Source organism: Triticum aestivum, chromosome 5A (assembly GCF_018294505.1).
Source record: "Triticum aestivum cultivar Chinese Spring chromosome 5A, IWGSC CS RefSeq v2.1, whole genome shotgun sequence".
NCBI classification, from domain to species: domain Eukaryota; kingdom Viridiplantae; phylum Streptophyta; class Magnoliopsida; order Poales; family Poaceae; genus Triticum; species Triticum aestivum.
This window is the reverse complement of record NC_057806.1, coordinates 577,006,520-577,026,242: the sequence shown is the minus strand read 5'-3', so window position 1 is coordinate 577,026,242 and position 19,723 is coordinate 577,006,520. Positions and strand designations below refer to the sequence as shown.

Sequence of the window (19,723 nt, the reverse complement as noted above, 5' to 3'; positions counted from 1 at the left end):
TAGAGTTCCAATCATAAGTGCATATGATCCAAGTAGAGAAAGTATGTTAGCTTATGCCTCTCCCTCATATAAAATTGCAATAATGATTACCGATCTAGTTATCGACTGCCTAGGGACAAATAACTTTCTCGTAACAACAAGCTCTCTACTAAACTAACTTTGCTGTGTCTTTATCTAAACAGCCCCTACTTTTTATTTACATAATCTTTATTATCTTGCAAACCTATCCAACAACACCTACAAAGTACTTCTAGTTTCATACTTGTTCTAGGTAAAGCGAATGTCAAGCGTGCCTAGAGTTGTATCGGTGGTCGATAGAACTTGAGGGAATATTTGTTCTGCCTTTAGCTCCTCGTTGGGTTCGACACTCTTACTTATCAAAAACTATTGCGATCACCTATACTTGTGGGTTAGCAAGACCTTTTTCTGGCGCCGTTGCCAGGGAGCAATAGCATGGGGTGAATATTCTTCTGTGTGCTTGTTTGCTTTATCACTAAGTAATTTTTATTTGTTGTTCTTAGTTGTTCTATATCTTTAGTTATGGATATGGAACATGAAATACCAAAAAAAATAGGTGTACCTGCTACTCATGGAGATGGGGAACCTCCTAAAACCCTCGATGCTCAATATGTGAAAAATATTATGTACCACTTTGATAATCCTGAGAAAACCTCATTCAATCTGCTAATGGGAGTAATGTTGGATCAACGTGAATACTTTAGGGATTATCGCTTGACACAAAAATGGAAACTATTATGGGATCAAATTTATATATTGTATTGGTATGCTAGGAAACTATGCTTGAGATATGATTATACTTGTCGCTCTAGGATGAAGGCTCCACACCTTCCCTTTTCATGTGAGTTTAATGATAATGAAACCTTAGCTTCTTATGCTAATGGTATATATGATTACTATGATGTGTAACAAATAGAAGAATTTGTTGCTTTTAGGGGTACTTATGAAATTGAATCTTTGTTTGAAAAGTATGAAGCTTTGGATGATAATGTTTATAGGCCTGAAAATTTAGCTATTCTAAAATATTGCTATGATAATTATGAATATAATTCCTATATTAATGCGCTTATTAAGAAAGTCTGTGCAAGAAGAGACTAATATTTTGCAGGAATCTATGGAAGAAGAAATTGATGAAACTGTGAGCTCATTGGATGAAAAAGATGAGGAGGAGAGCGAAGAACAAAAGGAGGAAGAGTGGATTGATCACCCGTGCCCACCTTCTAATGAGAGTAACTCTTCAACTCATACATTGTTTAATTTCCCTTCATGCTTACCGAAGGTTGAATGCTATGATCCCGTTGATTCTTTTGAAATGTCCTTTTTTGATGATGCTTGCTATGCTTGTGGCCAAGATGCCAATATGAATTATGCTTATGGAGATGAACTTGCTATAGTTCCTTATGTTAAACATGAAATTGTTGCTATTGCACCCACGCATGATAGTCTTATTATCTTTTTGAATTCTCCCAACTACACTATATCGGAGAAGTTTTCCCTTATTAAGGATTATATTGATGGGTTGCCTTTTACCGTTACACATGATGATTTTGATGAATATCATATGCATGTGCTTGATGCTCCTACTTGCAATTATTATGAGAGAGGAACTATATCTCCACCTCTCTATGCTTCCCACATGATAAAATTGCAAGAAACTGTTTATACTATGCATTGGCCTTTACTTTGTGTGCATGAATTGTTCTTTTATGACATGCTGATGCATAGGAAGAGAGTTAGACTTCGTTGTTGCATGATATATGTTACTTTGTGCTCACTACTAAATTACAAATCATTGTTAATTAAAATTGGCTTTGATATACCTTGGGATCTGGATGGATTCACTACTTCGGCACTATATGCCTAGCTTAATGGCTTTAAAGTAAGCGCTGCCAGGGAGACAACCCGGAAGTTTTAGAGAGTCATTTATTTCTGTTGAGTGCTTTCATGTAGTTTAAAAACAACAAAAATAAAGAGGGGAACCCAAAACTTTTCAAAAAGGAAAGTGAAAGTGAGAGAGACAAGCATTATTGAAGTGGGAGAGCTCCTTGAACTTTGTTCATGCTCACGGCAACTTTGTGAATCTTGATTACCGAAAATTTTCAATAAAAATAATTATCCCCTTGTACAATTCCATTGTATTATAAAAATAATGTGCCAAGGTTTGCCTTTAGGATGTTTACATTTGCTTGATGGTTTGTACGGTGCAGGTCAGGAATCTCAGGCAGAGCGTCAGTGGCGGGTTCTTCTGGCTGTTTGTCAGAAGCTTCAAGTACAGGGACTTGCCGCTCCGGCTCAGCAACTTCAGGTGCCTCAATTGGCTTGGTCACCTTTGCCTTCTTGTTAGGCTTTGCTTGACCACTGCACGGGTTATGACAAGTCAGTATAAATATAAGAGTATAAAGAGTTATAGAGTAAAATTAATTGCTATTACCCAGGGGCAGTTTTAAAAGTCGGCAACTCGGTTTGCGATGAGTCGCCGGAGGAAGAACGGGCAAGTTCCTGGATAATAGTCATCAACAGAGTTAAGTAATAGGCAAATAAGACCCGCCAGCGGGTTAAAGGAGTAAGTTAAAAAATAACCTCATTTTGTCGTTTTCGAGGAGCGGGAATGTTCGGTAAGCCGGAGGACAATTCTTCACCTCCGCTGGTCCGGTTCTGGCGTCGATTCTCGTGTTGCTGTCATTTCAAAAGAAATTGAGGATCTAAATAAGCCAAAGGGTGTGAAAACCTTACTTTCCGGGTTACTTGCCGAAGTTTCTGTCTTGGCAAAGGTTCGGAGCCGGAGGAAATAATAGTTACCTCTTCTTCAACTGCTTGGTTGGCTCCCGTGTCATCCTGATAATAGTCAGTGTCAATAAGATGATTGAAAAACAAGCCAAGAGAGTCAAGGGCTACCTCCGACTCAGAGGTGTCATCCAGATTAAGCAGATCAGAGGCACTTGGTTTCTTCTTTTTCTTGGTTGTCTTCTTGACGGTTTTCTTGGCATCCCTAGCCTTCTTGGCGGCTTCATGATCATATGTCTTCTTCCAAAAATCAGACTTAGCCTGTAAAAGTCATCAAAGGTTGAGTTAAATGTTTGAATAATGAGGTAAAGATAAATAAATTCATAGACTCACATCCGGTGGCGGGTTAAGCTTGCAGAAAGGGGCCACACCCATTTTAATGCAATCTTCTGGATCTTCATTCAGAAGGGACTTAACCATTTCATTTACCGCCTCGTCAGTTAATGGTGCAGAGCTGTGGCGCAGTGGATCCTTTACACCACCATTTTAAGTGCACATTAAGCCGGAGCGGCGACTCAAAGGTATGATCCGCCAAGAAACCCAGCACCTAACCAGGTCAACGCCAGTTAAACCGTTTCCTAGCAGAGCTGTAGCCTTTGCAATGGTAGGAGCAAGTTTTGCCCGTTTAGCGGTGGTAAGTTTCTCAGGAAGATTGCGCTTTGAGTCCAGTCACTCAACACGGTAACCCGGCCGTGGATTCTCGTCAGCCGGAGAGGCATCTTTGCAGTAAAACCATGTCTGATTCCAATCCTTTGGGTGACTCGGCAGGAGTGCATAAGGGAAGATGGCGTCTCTTCTGCGTTGAATCCAGATTCCGCCAAGTTCCAAGCTGGGCCCGTTGGTGAACTCATTCTGGCGGTTCAAATAAAAATATTCTCTAAATAGGTCGATGCTGGGCTCCTCTTGAAGGTATACTTTACAGAAGACTTGAAAGTTACAGATATTTGACACGGAGTTGGGTCCGATGTCTTGAGGATGGAGTTGGAAGAAGTGCAGAGCATCTCAGAAAAATTTAGAGTTGGGCGGTGAGAAGCCCCGGTTCATGTGATCAGTGAATACAATGGCTTCGCCATCCTTTGGCTGAGGTCTTTCCTCGCCCGGTTCAGGGGCGCGGTAATGCATAACACTCTTTGTAGGCAAGTACCCGACTTTGACAAAGTCTTTGAAGGTGGATATGTGATGGCGTGAGCGCCTCGATTTTCGGAAGGGTCAGTTAAGAAAAAGATTTATTTGGGTCGTGTGTCGTATTAATTATAGGTGACGTCACGGCGGGTTACCGCAATTTCCGGAGAGATGTCATGGCGTGTTACAGCATGGCACATGAAGATGAAGAAGGATTTTTTTATAAATGTTGAAGATTGATATGAACAAGTTTAAAACAACCTGGGGCCTAATGTTAGGAATATAACTATCAGATATGACCTGCCCAGGTGGGGCCGGGTCATCCATTATGGCGGTTCATCTAAATGAAGACCAAGAATATACTAAGATGGCGGTTCATAGATAGGCTTGGTAAAAGGCCCAAGTCTGGGGGTGGCTTAAGGCCCGTAAGTGTAAACCGTCATGTATATGTAAACTTGTATTGTAAGGCATGTAAGATAAGTTGTCGAGTCGGACACGTTTGTATGAGCCGGCCGGGACTCTGTAGGCCGCAGGGCGTCAACCCATGTATATAAGGGGACGACCCCGCAGCGTCTTAGGGCAAGAAACAACAAGTCGAAAGTCAGGCAAAGCGTATTTGCTACCTGGTAATCGAAACCCTAGCAATACCACCTCAAACTGGAGTAGACCTTTACCTTCACCGCAAGGGGCCGAACCAGTATAAACTCTCTGTGTCCTTTGTCCCGTTCAACCCCTTTAAGCTAACCTCGTCGTAATGGCTCCACAACTAAGTCCTTCTACAAGGACATATGCCGTGACACTTCTACGACACTAAGTATGGATGATTTGTGCTATTTTCTATCCGAAGTTTGATGAATATTGACCGGTTTGCATGAATTTCGTTCGCTTAGTTCAAATGTGGGTTGAAATATATGCGGGCAGCGTTGCACTGGTCCCTTCTGATCATAGTCGGATGCAGGAGAAAATTTATGGGTCGGCATTGAAGATGCCCTAATCCTTCACTAGATCACACCCTTTCTCAACAGAGCGCGTTGTCAGATTGCTTGCATGTTGATGGTGCGGCGCCGGCGTGGCTCGACGACCATGGGCTCAAGTGAGGCTGTGCTCAGCAGCATCGGTGCACCAGTACGTTGGTTAGCATGGTTGTCCCTCTCCCGGCCTCAAGCGGCAAATTTGACCAGCGTTTCTCTCCGGAATCTGGCTTCGCCTGCGCCACGTACAAGTACAACACAGGACCCGCGCACAAGTGAAAGAAAAGAAAAGTCCAAAGAGAGAGATAACGTCTCACGGCGCACCCGGAAAAGATGGAGGAAGACTTTCCTTGGCGGGTACGTGTCCAGTGCCCTGCCAGAGGATAAAACCATCACCCCTTTTGCCCTTCTCGGTGGATTTTCTTGGAAAGTTCTTGTTGGGATGACCAACCAAACCCTGAACCGCAAGGTATGTACGTATCCTGCATCCCATGTGACCGCCCTTCTGTAAAGGTTGAAAGCGCACAAAAGAAGAAAGGAAAAAGACCAGCTTTAATCTCATCCACTCCTACTGGAAATGATCTGTGTGCGTGTGTGCGTGCATAATCCCTTATTTGCAAAGGTGGTAGGAGCGCTAGGCGTCCGTCAATCATCCACACGCATCAAGTACGTACGTACCAATCATCCACTTGCGACGGAGGAAGAAGAAAGGAATCACCACCCCTTCAGTTTACCACCAGTCATTAACTTGGTGTCGTCTAATGGAGAATACACGCAGGGATTAGTTACTTAAACCTAACCCAGCTCATTCCGGATGCACACTGCTACAGTAGATACTTAATCCCAGAAAAATTCCTAACCTAGTGGATAACCATGATAAGGCAGTTAATTGGCGGTGTGTTTTGTAATGGTCCAGATCCAGACACCACGTGCTCTGCTATATCTTCTGATCTAGTACTGTCTAGCTAATACTCCTACATTGTTTGCACCCAGTTCGACGAGCATGATTCTTTTGTCTCTGCAGTCAGATACAGATCCATCCTAATCCTAGCTCCACTTCAGAAAGATGCATGTCCAATTTGCAATCATTTACCATAGCATTTCTTTTCTGAAGTAGTATTAATCATAGTGCTATCATACTACTCCCTCTGTCCCAGAATATAAGAACGTTTTTGATACTATGCTAGTGTTAAAAGCGTTTTTATATTTTGGGACGGAGGGAGTAGTTGATAGCTCAGCAGTGACGACCGGACGAGGCAGGTAACATGCAATGAATTTCAAGCCTGGATATATCATACATACGTAGTGGAGAAGAGCCAGACGTGTTCAAAACCAAAACCAGCAACAGCAAGCCCCACGCCACGCGAGCTACCCGAATGGCTCTCCCCGTGGCGGCAATTGGGCGGAGCAAGGTTCAAATCCAGGCGTTTGAACTGGATTAGAGGGAGGGAGAGAGAGGCCCCAGATATCTAGATAGATAGATCGACTGCGTACGTACGTACTAGAATTGAATGGGATTTGTTCGTCCCGGTACGTCCCCTGGTCGTGTCCCCCCATCCACCATGCACGAGATGCCCTGTCCAGGCTAGCACATTTAACCCATCATGTCCGTCCAGCCCCCACAGGCACAGGCGAGCCGAGCACCCGAGCCATACGCGCGCGCCGCTCACTGCACCCTGCACAAGAGACCGTCCGATCTCGTTTTGAAACCCCAGGGTCCGTCTGTCCGTCCGTCCGTCCGTCCGTCTGTAGGTACTGCGTCGCAACAGCTCTGGAACACATGGTAACAGTTGGGGAAGCTGGTTAAAAGGGCTCGCCCATGATATGGTAAACTAGCAGTGCGTCCGTACACTGCCAGTGGTTGTCATCGGATCATGCGCTAGAAAGCCTAGATTGGGTTAGTTAAAAAGGAGCGGAGCTGATCATTTGACGACGCACATAAGCTGGGCCATGTGTGAGTGGCCTCCAGAATCCAGTTGCCTCTGATTTTTCAAATGAGAGATGTGCAGTTTGGGATAAGAAACTGGAGTGCTGCGTCTATCTGCATTGCTCACCACATGCAGGAGCGCTGACGAGGACCCAGATCCGCCTACACCTTATTTTAACCACGGTCAAACCTGGCTGGCATCATCATCATCATTCCATCATCGTGCCACCCAGTTCCATCGGTAAACCAAGATTCTGTAAAAATAAAACCAATTATTATCCCCCTATCGCTTAGAGCATCTACAGCCGGTCACAATTTTTCGACCCTGACGAGCTTTTTAAACGGGCCTCAAATATCCGGCTTGACCGGCACCCCCTCATGTCAAGGCCAAATATGGGGCGAATATGGGGGCGTCCGGGCACGCCCGTCACACCGGACCCGACAGCACGATCCCACCTTCAATTGCACCAAATCTTTCCTCCTCCTCCCGCCATCCTCCAAGCTTTTCCGCGCCCTCGCCGTCCTCCACCCTTGCTTCCCATCCTCATCACCTAGCCCGATCCATCACCGGAGATGTCGTCCAGCTCATCCCTGACCGCCGCGACGGAGACGCAGTCCGCTTCATCCGTTGGCGTCCCTTTTGTCGCCTCCGTCTTGCAATGCGGAGAACGTGGCCCAGAAGTTGCGGTGACGCCGACAGCAAGAGAGGGAGGCGGCGGCGGGCGCAGGGAGGTTCGGACATGGTGAAGCATTTTCTCCTCCGCCGCGCCCGGACCCCCGCACCCCTTCCATCCGAGCGCCGGCACGAATTACACAGTCCGACCCTGTTGGGACAGAGGAGGATTCGACGGCCGGCTGGGCCATTTCGGAGAGCCTTCTGCCGACGCAGATGCCGGCGGTCGACGTATGTGACTTGCCGCAGCTCGTTCGGGATGGGTTGCATGGATTTAAGGATCAAAATTTGAGATATATAGATGTATAACACAATATATGAGGAGCCGGTGGGTGCTGTCTGCGGACGTGCTCGGACGCGTCCGCGGGCGTATAGGGTGCCGGATTTGTCGGTCCGGCTGCAGATGCTCTTGCTATCAATCGAGTGAAACTCCAATGTACGCTAGGATGGCTCCGTGAAAAGCTCGCTGATTGAAGGCACGAGGTTACGCAGCATCGCTTTGGGAACAAGTTAGTACTACCACGATCGATCCTCGTAAATCAGCTTTTCACCCCGCCAGGCCAGCTCATCTCAAACGTTGGGCAAGCAAAGTATTTTCTTTGCCAGGACCAACATTGATGAATGATGATTGCAGAGCATCAGGCTCTCCAAAACCCAAACCCTTGGTGCTAGCGCTGGGAGCGGGAAGCGCGCGTCGCCAGCACAAAACAGGGCCGGACGCTACAGCGGGCTAGCCCTAGGCCGACCAGCTGCAACCCCCAAAATTCCATTCTGCTACGCGCGGACGCTGCCGGTACTACGACCGGACAATAAACGCGCCATGTACGTAGTGCAACGGTACGTGCCTGTGCCTGCGTGCTCGCACTTATTACAGGTGCGCGCCCAGCCCAGCCAGAGCATGCACCGCGTCGCCCGCCGCACATGGCCATGGCCATGGCGTCGTCGCGCCTAAATATATTCCCGTGCAGCCCACCACGTCCCACAGTGGATCGCACAAGGCAAGGCACACGTAGCAGAGAGAGAGAGAGAGAGAGAGCACATGGCAGAGCGATCAGCGGATCGAAGGTCGCTTCTGCTGCAATGCTACTGCTGAGTGCTGGCCCTCGCAGTCGGCAAGGTCGCGCAGTGCTTGACAGGGGCCGATCAGAGCTTGCTCTGACCCGCCGGCGCGGATGGGCAAGGCGGGCAGGTGGCTCCGAAGCTTCTTGCCGGGCAAGAAGGACAGAGGCAAGGACGCCGGGGACCACAAGACCGGCCCCGAGGAGACGCCGCGGTGGGTGCCGGCGTGGAGTTCGCAGGCGTCGGTGACGCCGGCGTCGACTCCGGGGGCCAAGGAGAAGAGGAGGTGGAGCTTCCGGCGGCCTGCGACGGCGGTGGGCGCCGGGCCGGGGAAGGATGCCGCGTTCTTGGAGCCGCGGGTGCTGGACCCGGACCAGAGCGCCATCGCGGTGGCGATTGCTACCGCGGCCGCAGCCGAGGCCGCGGTGGCGGCCAAACAGGCCGCCGCGGCCGTCGTCCGGTACGCCGCGTCCGCGCCGGGGTCGAAGCGCACCGTCATCGGCATTGAGGAGGCCGCGGCCATCAAGATTCAGTCCGTCTTCAGATCCTACCTGGTGAGTCGCGCCGCGTTCGCGTCGATCCCCCGGTTCTTGATCCGCGCGAAAGTCATCGCACATTTGCATTCTTTCTATTTATCTGATGAGAGGCTGCTTGGTTCGTTCCTCGGGATCGACGCGCAGGCGAGGAAGGCGCTGTGCGCGCTCAGGGGGCTGGTGAAGCTGCAGGCGCTCGTGCGCGGCCACCTCGTCCGGCGGCAGGCCAGCCACACGCTGCGCTGCATGCAAGCGCTCGTCGCCGCCCAGGACAGGGCACGCACGGCGCGCCTCCGCCTCCTCGACGACGTCGAGAGGCCCCTCCGCACGCCACGGATGACGCCCACACGCCGCTCGCCGCACCATCCCCGGCTCCGGCAGCATCAGGTGCGTGCGAATGATGGGCCTCTCTTAAACTTTGGCTGGATAATAATGGAGACACACGGACCGAACCATCGAAAAGTCTGGAACTAAATTTCGTTGTGGAATGCAGGAGACGGAGGAGAACATCAAGATCGTGGAGGTGGACACCGGGGCGGGCGACGTGCACTGCACGCCGAGGACCTCCCGGCGCAGCAGCTGCTACGCCACGCCGCTCTGCCGCACGCCGTCCAAGGTGGAGCTGTACCAGAAGGTGTCGCCGACGCCGTCGGCGCTGACGGACGCGAGCGGGCGGTCCTACAGCGGGCGGTACGAGGACTTCTCCTTCGGCACCGCGCGGGCCAGCCCGTACCACCACTACTACGCCTCGGACGCGTCGTGCAAGCAGCCGCAGCAGGGCCACGTCGCCGGCGCCGGCGCTGACGCGGACCACCCGCTCCTGTTCCCCAGCTACATGGCGAACACGCAGTCATCGCGCGCCAAGGCGCGGTCGCAGAGCGCGCCCAGGCAGCGCGCGTCGGTGTCGTCGGCCCCCGAGGCGGCGTCGCCGTGGGAGAGGCAGGCCAGCGGGGGCCGGCGCAGGGCGTCGCTGGAGGGTCCGGCGCAGGCCGCCGCGCGCGGGCTGGCGTCCCCGAAGGGCGGCGTGCGCGTCCAGCGGTGCCAGTCGCAGGCGAGCGCGGCGTGCCCGTGGGGCGTGAGGCTGGACATGTCGAGCGCGTCCGTCCACGACAGCGAGTGCGGGTCGACCAGCACCATGAGGACCGCGGCCACCAGCATGTACTGCTGGTCGGCGGCCGCCAACAGCACCGGCGTCGCGTGACGGCGGCACGGCACACGAGATGTCTGAAATCGAATCAGGCAGCCGCAGAAGAAGTGCTAGTGAGTGATCAGTAGCCTGTATGGACAAACAAGTTGGCACTGAAGTTTCTGTGACTCTAGCTAGTTGACAGTAGAAGAAGCTGAGCATGAAGGCTTCAGACTTTCAGTGTGTGCTAGTGGTCGATCGTTCTAGCAAGGCCTGATGACATTTTTGTGTTTGTGCTGCGTGCCAAGAACATTGCATAAGAGTGTTGTGTTTTTGACTCTTTTTTTTTGTTGGTACCTCGTTTGTGTTTGGATTGTACAACTGTTTGATCTTTCAAATCTGTGAGCAATCAAGTTCTAGTCGTACATTGCAGAGTGAGATTAAGAGTACGGCTGAAGAAGTTCCAGTGTCTCGTTGCCGCTGGCTGCTGAATGTACTACGTATCCCTCGGGTTCAGTTTCTGTTTCTTCGAAATACAGTAGTATCTTGCTCAATGTTTGGGATGCTTTCTACTTCTAAATTCTAATCGGTTCTACGGTAGAGATGATACAATTGATAACTTGTTCAGGGAGGTCATTGAAGCGGTAACATCACTTCAGCCCCCGCGCCGCTCCCTCCCCGGGGCGACACGGGCGGCGACCCCGCTCCTCCCGCAGCCTCCCCTCACCAGCCCCTCTCTCCCTCGCCGTCGCCGGTGACCTCCGGCAGGTAAAGCTTGCGCGGAGCCGGCGGCGGCGGGGTGCTCTCTGGCCGCTGCTCACTCGGGAGGAGGGGATCTCGCATTGCGGGTGGCGGCTGTCCGGCGTTCGGCTCCGGGGCAGCGTCCCTGCTCGAGGCGAAGGCGGTCTTCGGCGTGCGTCGCGGCGTCTGGTCGCGGTGGTGGGCGCACCGTCGCTGTGCGCGCAGTCGTCGGGCCTGTTCGGTCCCGATCCGATCTGGGATCCGCAGGCGGCGGCTGGCGCGGGCGGTGGAGGGAGGCTCGGCTCCTCTGTTGCGCGTCCTGGAGGCCTCCTGCATCGTCTTCTCCGGCTAGGTGCCGTGGTGGTTTAGGCTGGGGCTTCGGCCAGTCGGCTGCCGATCTGGTAGCTCGTCCGGCGAGTTGGGGTGAGGTGGTGGCCCTCCCTCCTTGCTCGGGGCTCTTCTGTGGCGTTGCAGCAACAGTGGGTTGCTGGATCTGGCTTGTTTCGGCCATGTTCGGCTCGTCGGCGTCTAGCCGGCGGCGAGGATTGTGGTGGCTCCTGCTTGGTCATGGCGCGATGGTTTCGTGGGAGGTGTGCGGGTCAGCGGAGGTGCTATGCGTGGGGGTGTGGGTGTGGGTGTTGCTCCGGGCAAAAGCTTGCCGTGCTCTTGCCGGCCGACAGCGTCGGCGTCTGTGGACGTCGTTTCACCTTCTTGGAGGCGCCGCCGTGGAGTCCACCCTTCACGCACCCTTGGATCCAGTTCTTCGGGCGAAAGCCTAAGACCCAGTTGGGTCGGGCGACGGCGCTGGCATTGTCGCTTCCCTCTTTGGGGCGTCGCCTGGAAGAACTTTGGATCCTGTTTGCACGCTCCATGGGTTGGTCGTGGTGGTGCGGCCTGCTCAGGACCGAGGGTGGTGTGTTCTTCTTCAGGTGTTTCTCTCCAGCTGTCCTACGTGTGGTCTCTGGCCTGCTCTATGCATGCTCATGCCCCTGCTCTGTTGAGGCGAGCCTCGGGCTCTTGGTCTCGTCTTGGTTCACCTTTGCTTAAGGACGACGCAATGACGCCTCCCCGACTTGCTAATCGTCTTGAACTTCTGTGGCGGAGCGCTCAGTCAAAGTTCGTGTTAAGCTTTGGCACGAGGTTCGTGTTAAGATTTGGCACTCGTTGATTGTGGATGCTCCTCCGTTGTGCTGTGGGGTTTGATACGCACGCCGGTGCGGTGCGTTAGGCTGTTTGTAGAGTCTTGGTATTGTGATCCCTCGACGCACTCCTCATCTACCTGGTCCTGTTAGTATGCTAGCTAGGTCTTGCCTTATGTTGGGCGTCCTGTTCCTCTCCTTTTCTTGTAACACTCGTTACTTGTCTGGTTTTCGGCTCGGTTTTCCTCATAAACGGGGTCAATTTGTTAAGGTTTTCGATCCGGTTTTCCTTATAAACTGGATCACTCTCCTGGCATTATGGCCACTTTGAGCAATATATTCAGGTGGAGGGACTCCTCCCCCGGTGATTCTCAAAAAAAATTAACTTGTTCATCCATGCTTAACTGCGAAACTGAACCGTAGCACTCCTAACAATGTGCAGCTGTGCATACTCTGCTCTGCTCCTGGTTTCCTGGTTTGAGCAAAACAGGGCAAGTACTTGATACTAGCACAATTCACGTGTGATGCCACCAAGCTACAATATATAAAGGTATAAAAATACGAAGGAACCGTCGGAAGACCCTGGTGGCCCTTGGGAGAAAACATGTTTGCTGCTGAGTTTGAATCAAAGCGTGATCGTGACCGAGTCTGGGAAGCATCACCATGGCACATCAACAAGCATGCAGTGATCTTGGAGGAATTTGAGGAGCACATGCAACCATCCGAACTCAAGTTTGATAAACTACCGGTCTGGATTAGGGTAGTAAATCTGCCCTATAATCTGAGGAACAATTCTTGGGGCTTGGCGATCGCCAAGCAGGTTGACAAGCATGCCTCCATCGTTCAGATTGATCCTGTAGGAGGGTTTCTTCGAGCACGCGTCACAGTTGAAGTCCAGAAACCACTCCGCAGATGGATCCTAATTACATCGGCTAAGAGGAAAAGTACAGATCAGTATGACATTGAATATGAACAAATCCCACATTTTTGTTTCTCGTGTGGCCGCTTGGGACATTCAGATTTATTCTGTCCTAATCCTGGGACTAGGGATGAGAACAGCGACCTCGCGTTCAAGTCAAGTCTGCGGGCCTCGGAGGATCATAGGAAAGGGAACTCGGGAGATAATCCGACGAAGGAGAGAAGCAATACTCAACATAGCACAAAGGAATCTCGCACGTCGAACGCGACACAGAAATATGGGGTGGAGGTGACTTCCCCAGCTAAAACCCCGGTTCAGAACAAGCGCAAGGGAGGACCATAGAACACCCAAGTCTATCGTAAGGTGGTTCCCTCCCCACTAGCTATTACTGAGCATGGCGAGTTGCTACCTCTTGAGCACTGTGTTGGATTTCCCCAAAGAGGAAGGGATGATGCAGCAAAGTAGCGTAAGTATTTCCCTCAGTTTTTGAGAACCAAGGTATCAATCCAGTAGGAGGCTACGCTCGAGTCCCCCGTACCTACACAAAAATAATAGCTCAACGCAACCAACGCGCTTAGGGGTTGTCAATCCCTTCACGGTCACTTACGAAAGTGAGATCTGATAGAGATGATAAATAATATTTTTTTGGTATTTTTGGTATAGAGATGCAAAGTAAATAAAGTAAAAGCAAAGCAATAGTAAAGTGATGGAGATTGATATGATGAGAAAGAGACCCGGAGGCCATAGGTTTCACTAGTGGCTTCTCTCAAGAGCATAAGTATTCTACGGTGGGTGAACAAATTACTGTTGAGCAATTGACAGAATTGAGCATAGTTATGTGAATATCTAGGTATGATCATGTATATAGGCTGAAGGAAATATGCCCTAGAGGCAATAATAAAGTTATTATTTATTTCCTTATATCATGATAAATGTTTATTATTCATGCTAGAATTGTATTAACCGGAAACATAATACTTGTGTGAATACATAAACAAATAAAGTGTCACTAGTATGCCTCTACTTGACTAGCTCATTAATCGAAGATGATTATGTTTCCTAACCATAGACATGAGTTTTCATTTGATTAACGAGATCACACCATTAGTAGAATGATGTGATTGACATGACCCATTCCATTAGCTTAGCACCCGATTGTTTAGTATGTTGCTATTGCTTTCTTCATGACTTATACATGTTCCTATGACTATGAGATTATGCAACTCCCGTTTACCGGAGGAACACTTTGTGTGCTACCAAACGTCACAACGTAACTGGGTGATTATAAAGGTGCTCTACAGGTGTCTCCAAAGGTACATGTTGGGTTGGCGTATTTCGAGATTAGGATTTGTCACTCCGATTGTCGGAGAGGTATCTCTGGGCCCTCTCGGTAATGCACATCACTTAAGCCTTGCAAGCAATGCAACTAATAAGTTAGTTGCAAGATGATGTATTATAGAACGAGTAAAGATACTTGCCGATAACGAGATTGAACTAGGTATTGAGATACCGACGATCGAATCTCGGGCAAGTAACATACCGATGACAAAGGGAACAAACGTATGTTGTTATGCGGTCTGACCGATAAAGATCTTCATAGAATATGTAGGAGCCAATATGAGCATCCAGGTTCCGCTATTGGTTATTGACCGGAGACGTGTCTCGGTCATGTCTACATTGTTCTCGAACCTGTAGGGTCTGCACGCTTAATGTTACGATGACAGTTTCATTATGAGTTTATATATTTTGATGTACCGAAGGTTGTTCGGAGTCCCGGATGTGATCACGGACTTGACGAGGAGTCTCGAAATGGTCGAGACATAAAGATCGATATATTGGACGACTATATTTGGACACCGGAAAGGTTCCGGGTGAGATTGGGACAATACCAGATCACCGGGAGGTTATCGGACCCCCCGGGAGGTATATGGGCCTTATTGGGCCTTAGTGGAAAGGAGGGGAAAGGAGCAAGGGAGGGGGCGCGCCCCCCCAAGCCCAATCCGAATTGGGAGGGGGGCTGGCCCCCCCTTTCCTTCCTCCCTCCTTCCTCTTCATTCCCTCTCCTACTCCTAATAGGAAAAAGGGGAGTCCTACTCCCTGTGGGAGTTGAACTCCCCCTTAGGGCGCGCCACCCTCCTTGGCCGTCCCCCTCCTCCACTCCTTTATATACGGGGGCAGGGGGCACCCCACAGACACAACAATTGATCATTGATCTCTTAGCCGTGTGCGGTGCCCCCCTCCACCATAATCCTCGATAATATTGTAGCGGTGCTTAGGCGAAGCCCTGCGACGGTAGAACATCAAGATCGTCACCACGCCATCGTGCTGACGGAACTCATCCCCGACACTTTGCTGGATCGGAGTCCGGGGATCGTCATCGAGCTGAACGTGTGCTAGAACTCGGAGGTGCCGTAGTTTCGGTGCTTGATCGGTCGGGCCGTGAAGACGTACGACTACATCAACCGCGTTGTGCTAACGCTTCCGCTTCTGGTCTACGAGGGTACGTAGACAACACTCTTCCCTCTCGTTGCTATGCATCACCATGATCTTACGTGTGCGTAGGAAAATTTTGAAATTACTACGTTCCCCAACAGTGGCATCCAAGCCTAGGTTTTATGCGTTGATGTTATGCACGAGTAGAACACAAGTGAGTTGTGGGCGATATAAGTCATATTGCTTACCAGCATGTCATACTTTGGTTCGGCGGTATTGTTGGATGAAGCGGCCTGGACCAACATTACGCGTACGCTTACGCGAGACTGGTTCTACCGACGTGCTTTGCACACAGGTGGCTGGCGGCTGTCAGTTTCTCCAACTTTAGTTGAACCGAGTGTGGCTACGTGTCACGCCCTCGATGCGGCTATATCTCCCACGTGTCGAAGCACGACTTAGAGGCATAACCGCATTGAAAGCAATGTCGCAAGTGAGGTAATCTTCACACAGCCCATGTAATACATAAGGGAAAGAGATACATAGTTGGCTTACAATCGCCACTTCACACAATTACATGAATAAAGCATTACATCATCCAGATACAATCAAGGTCCGACTACGGAACCAAAATAAAAGAAGAACCCCAAATGCGACAAAGGTCCCCGATCGACCCCAACTGGGCTCCACTACTGATCAACTAGAACGAAACAACACAAAGGGCAAGATCTTCATCGAGCTCCTCCTTGAGCTTGGTTGCGTCATCTGCACGGTAACATAGGCACCTGCAAACTGGTTTTGGAAGTATCTGTGAGCCACAGGGACTCAGCAATCTCGCACCCGCGAGATCAAGACTATTTAAGCTTATAGGAAGGCTGGGGTAATAAGGTGGAGCTGCAGCAAGCGACTAGCATATATGGTGGCTAACATACGCAAATGGGAGCGAGAAGAGAAGGCAAAGCACGGTCGATAAAAGTATGATCAAGAAGTGATCCTATAGCAACCTACGTCAGGCATAACTCCAACAACCATGTTCACTTCCCGGACCCCGCCGGAAAGAGACCATCACGGTTACACACGCGGTTGATGTATTTTAATTAAGGTCAACTTCGGGTTTTCTACAACCGGACGTTAACAAATTCCCATCTGCCACATAACCGCGGGCACGGCTTTCGAAAGATAATACCCTGCAGGGGTGTCCCAACTTAGCCCATCACAAGCTCTCACGGTCAACGAAGGAATAGACCTCCACCCGAGACACTCCGATCAGACTCGGTATCCCGGTACAACAAGACATTTCGACAGGGTAAAACTAAACCAGCAACACCGCCCGAATGTGCCGACAAATCCCGATAGGAGCTGCACATATCTCTTTCTCAGGGCACACTCAGATGAGACTAGCTATGAGTAAAACCAACCCTCAAGTTTCCCCGAGGTGGCCCCGCAGGCAGCTCAGTTCGGACCAACACTCAGAGGAGCACTGGCCCGGGGGGGTTAAAATAATGATGACCCTTGGGCGCGCGACCCCCAAGGGAAAAGAAAAGGCTAGGTGGCAAATGGTAAAACCAATGTTGGGCATTGCTGGAAAAGCTTTACTTAAGGCGAACTGTCAAGGGGTTCCCATAATAGCCCAACCGCGTAAGGGACGCAAAATCCGAGAACATAACACCGATATGACGGAAACTAGGGCGGCAAGAGTGGAACAAAACACCAGGCATAAGGCCGAGCCTTCCACCCTTTACCAAGTATATAGATGCATTAATTAAGTAAGATATATTGTGATATCCCAACAAGTAAAGAAATGTCCCAACAAGGAACGGCATCTCCATGTTCCAACAAGGAACAAACTTCAATCTTCACCTGCAACTAACAACGCTATAAGAGGGGCTGAGCAAGCGGTAACATAGCCAATCAACGGTTTGCTAGGACATGGTGGGTTAGAGGTTTGACATGGCAATTTGGGAGGCTGACAAGCAAATGGTAGGCATCGTAGCATTGGCATAACAAAAGAGCGAGCAAACTAGCATAGCAAAGATAGTAGTGATTTCGAGGGTATGATCATCTTGCCTGAAATCCCGCAAGGAAGAAGAACGAGTCCATGAAGAAGACAAACGGACGTAGTTGAACGGATCCTCACAAACGCGACGTTATCGGAACCAACCCGAAGAAGCAATCACCGGAAAATAAGCACACAACATAGTAAATAACCAACACATCAACATGGCATGATGCACAAACGAGTATGATGCATGTCCGGTTTAATGAAGCATGGCATGGCAAAGTGCAACAAACAACACTACAAATTAAGTGGAGCTCAATACGCAACGAGTTGCATATTGATGAAACACCACGACACGTTATTTAGTTTGATCTCATTTATGTACTCAACAATATTAAATGTTGTTAAACATGGCAAGAGGTGAAGCATAATATAAACTATACCATCTAAACAATTTAAATGGGGCCGGATATAAAAACAACAAATCCGGTAAATCCCCATATGCATTTAGCAATTTAATGCAACAACAAGTTTAAACATTTTAAATGTTGTTATCATGATGCGGATGACATATACAGGTTTTATGCAATTTTTATAAAAACGTTAACATAAGCATGTTATGAAGCATTAGTCGCCATGGCGGAATGAAAAGGGTGCCACGGCGGCGAAACAGAAATGGTGCCACGGCAACATATCCGAAAATGATGCCATGGCAACATATCGGTTCCGGTAGCTCACAAAGGTACCGGTGCAAAAGGAGGCGTGACGTGAGCGAGTCATGCAAGATGGTGGGGTGATCCCGGCTTCCGGGTTCCCACGGGACGGTGGCACGGCAAAAGAGGGGCATCGCAAGGACGATTCGATCACGGTGCAAAACTCGAGCATCTCATTCAACACATGCATTCGGTCCACGGCGGTCGTTCTCGGCGGTTATACCTTCGAAGCGTGCGTTTCGGGCGGATCGAGTTCGTAGAGGGAAGTAGACGTTCATGGGTCGACGGTAGTGGTACATCTCGTAGACGTTCACGGGTCGTCGTGGGAAGTAGTCGTACACGACGTAGTGGAAGTCGTGCTACACGTTCGGAGAGGAACTTGACGCCCACGGGGTCGACGGTAGAGGTACTTGACGCATCATGTAGTCGAACTTGGCATATCCGAAGGGGTACTTGACGAAATCCACATCGAATGTAGTCGTTCGGGCTCCCGTAGATGAACTTGACGGGTCCCATGAGTAGTCGTACTCGGCGAATCCACGTAGTCGAACTTGGTGGTCTTGGCGTTTCGGGTCTCGCAGTGTAGTCAAACTTGGTGGCCTTGACGAACCGAAGTGGTAGTAGGCGAGATACACGATCACGGTAGTCCCCGGAGATGGAGTTTCGTGTCCAAAACTTGACGGGTGCAGGAGATCTCAGGGAGGAAGGGGCTCGGTTCATGCAAAGGTTGTGGAGGGGCTGGCCATGGCGTCGGGCAGGGCTTCCCGAGGTGGTGCAGGTGGCCCATGGAGAGGTGCAGCAGGACAGAGCTCGACGGAGCAAGGTGGACGCCATGGGGCGAGATGGCGCTGGAGGTGGCCAGAGGAAGCGAGGAGGAGGCGGACTTGACGCGAGCTCCCGGCGATGGGGCGTGATGTAGGGGAGGCAGACGAGGTCCCGGACGGCAGCCTAGGGGTGGATCCGGGCGGCGGCTGCGCGACGAGCTTGAAGATGACGACGGGAGGCAGCAGCAGCGGATGTGGATGGGGAGGTCGCGGCTACAGGCGTGATGCAGGAGGCGTCGGCAGCAGGACTTGGCAGCTGCTTGGCCAGGGGAACGACGGAGGCAGCGGCGGAGGAGCTACCGAGGGACGAGGCGGCCGGGATGGACGGGACCGGGCACGGGGCTTCAAGGCGAGGAGGAGGCACGACGGCGGGTCGGGATGAGGCCGGACGCGAGGACGAGGCGAAGAAGGAGCTGCAGGGGAGCGGCTAGAGATGGTGGTGGCGGCGCCATGGCTGCGAAGCTTGAGCGAGGGCGACGCGGAGGTGCGGGTCCACGAGGACGAGGTGTAGGTGCGGGATGAGGGAGCGAGCGAGAGGAGGGAGGAGCGTGGGGATCCTCTCCCTGGTGTGATGCGTGTGGGTGGCGGCGGAGGGGGAATGAGATGAGGGAACGAGGGGAGAGATGGGGTGCGTGGGGGCTGGGCTAGGGTTAGAGGCGGCCGGGCCTTGGAGGTTTAGTGGGCCGGCCTGGTTAGACAGGCCCAAGAGGCCGGCTGGGCTTCTCTTCTCTCTCTCCTATTTCCT

General features: G+C 50.9%; 1 protein-coding gene across 1 annotated transcript; it reads left to right on the top strand.

Moving 5' to 3' along the window:
* Positions 1 to 8,395: 8,395 nt before the first annotated feature.
* On the top strand, positions 8,396 to 10,651 carry LOC123104938 (protein IQ-DOMAIN 19). Its single transcript, XM_044526886.1, has 3 exons — positions 8,396 to 9,108; positions 9,235 to 9,474; positions 9,581 to 10,651. The coding sequence occupies exons 1-3, from the start codon at positions 8,668 to 8,670 to the stop codon at positions 10,286 to 10,288; spliced, it is 1,389 nt and encodes a 462-aa protein (XP_044382821.1). The 5' UTR covers positions 8,396 to 8,667; the 3' UTR covers positions 10,289 to 10,651.
* The last annotated feature ends 9,072 nt before the right edge of the window (positions 10,652 to 19,723 follow it).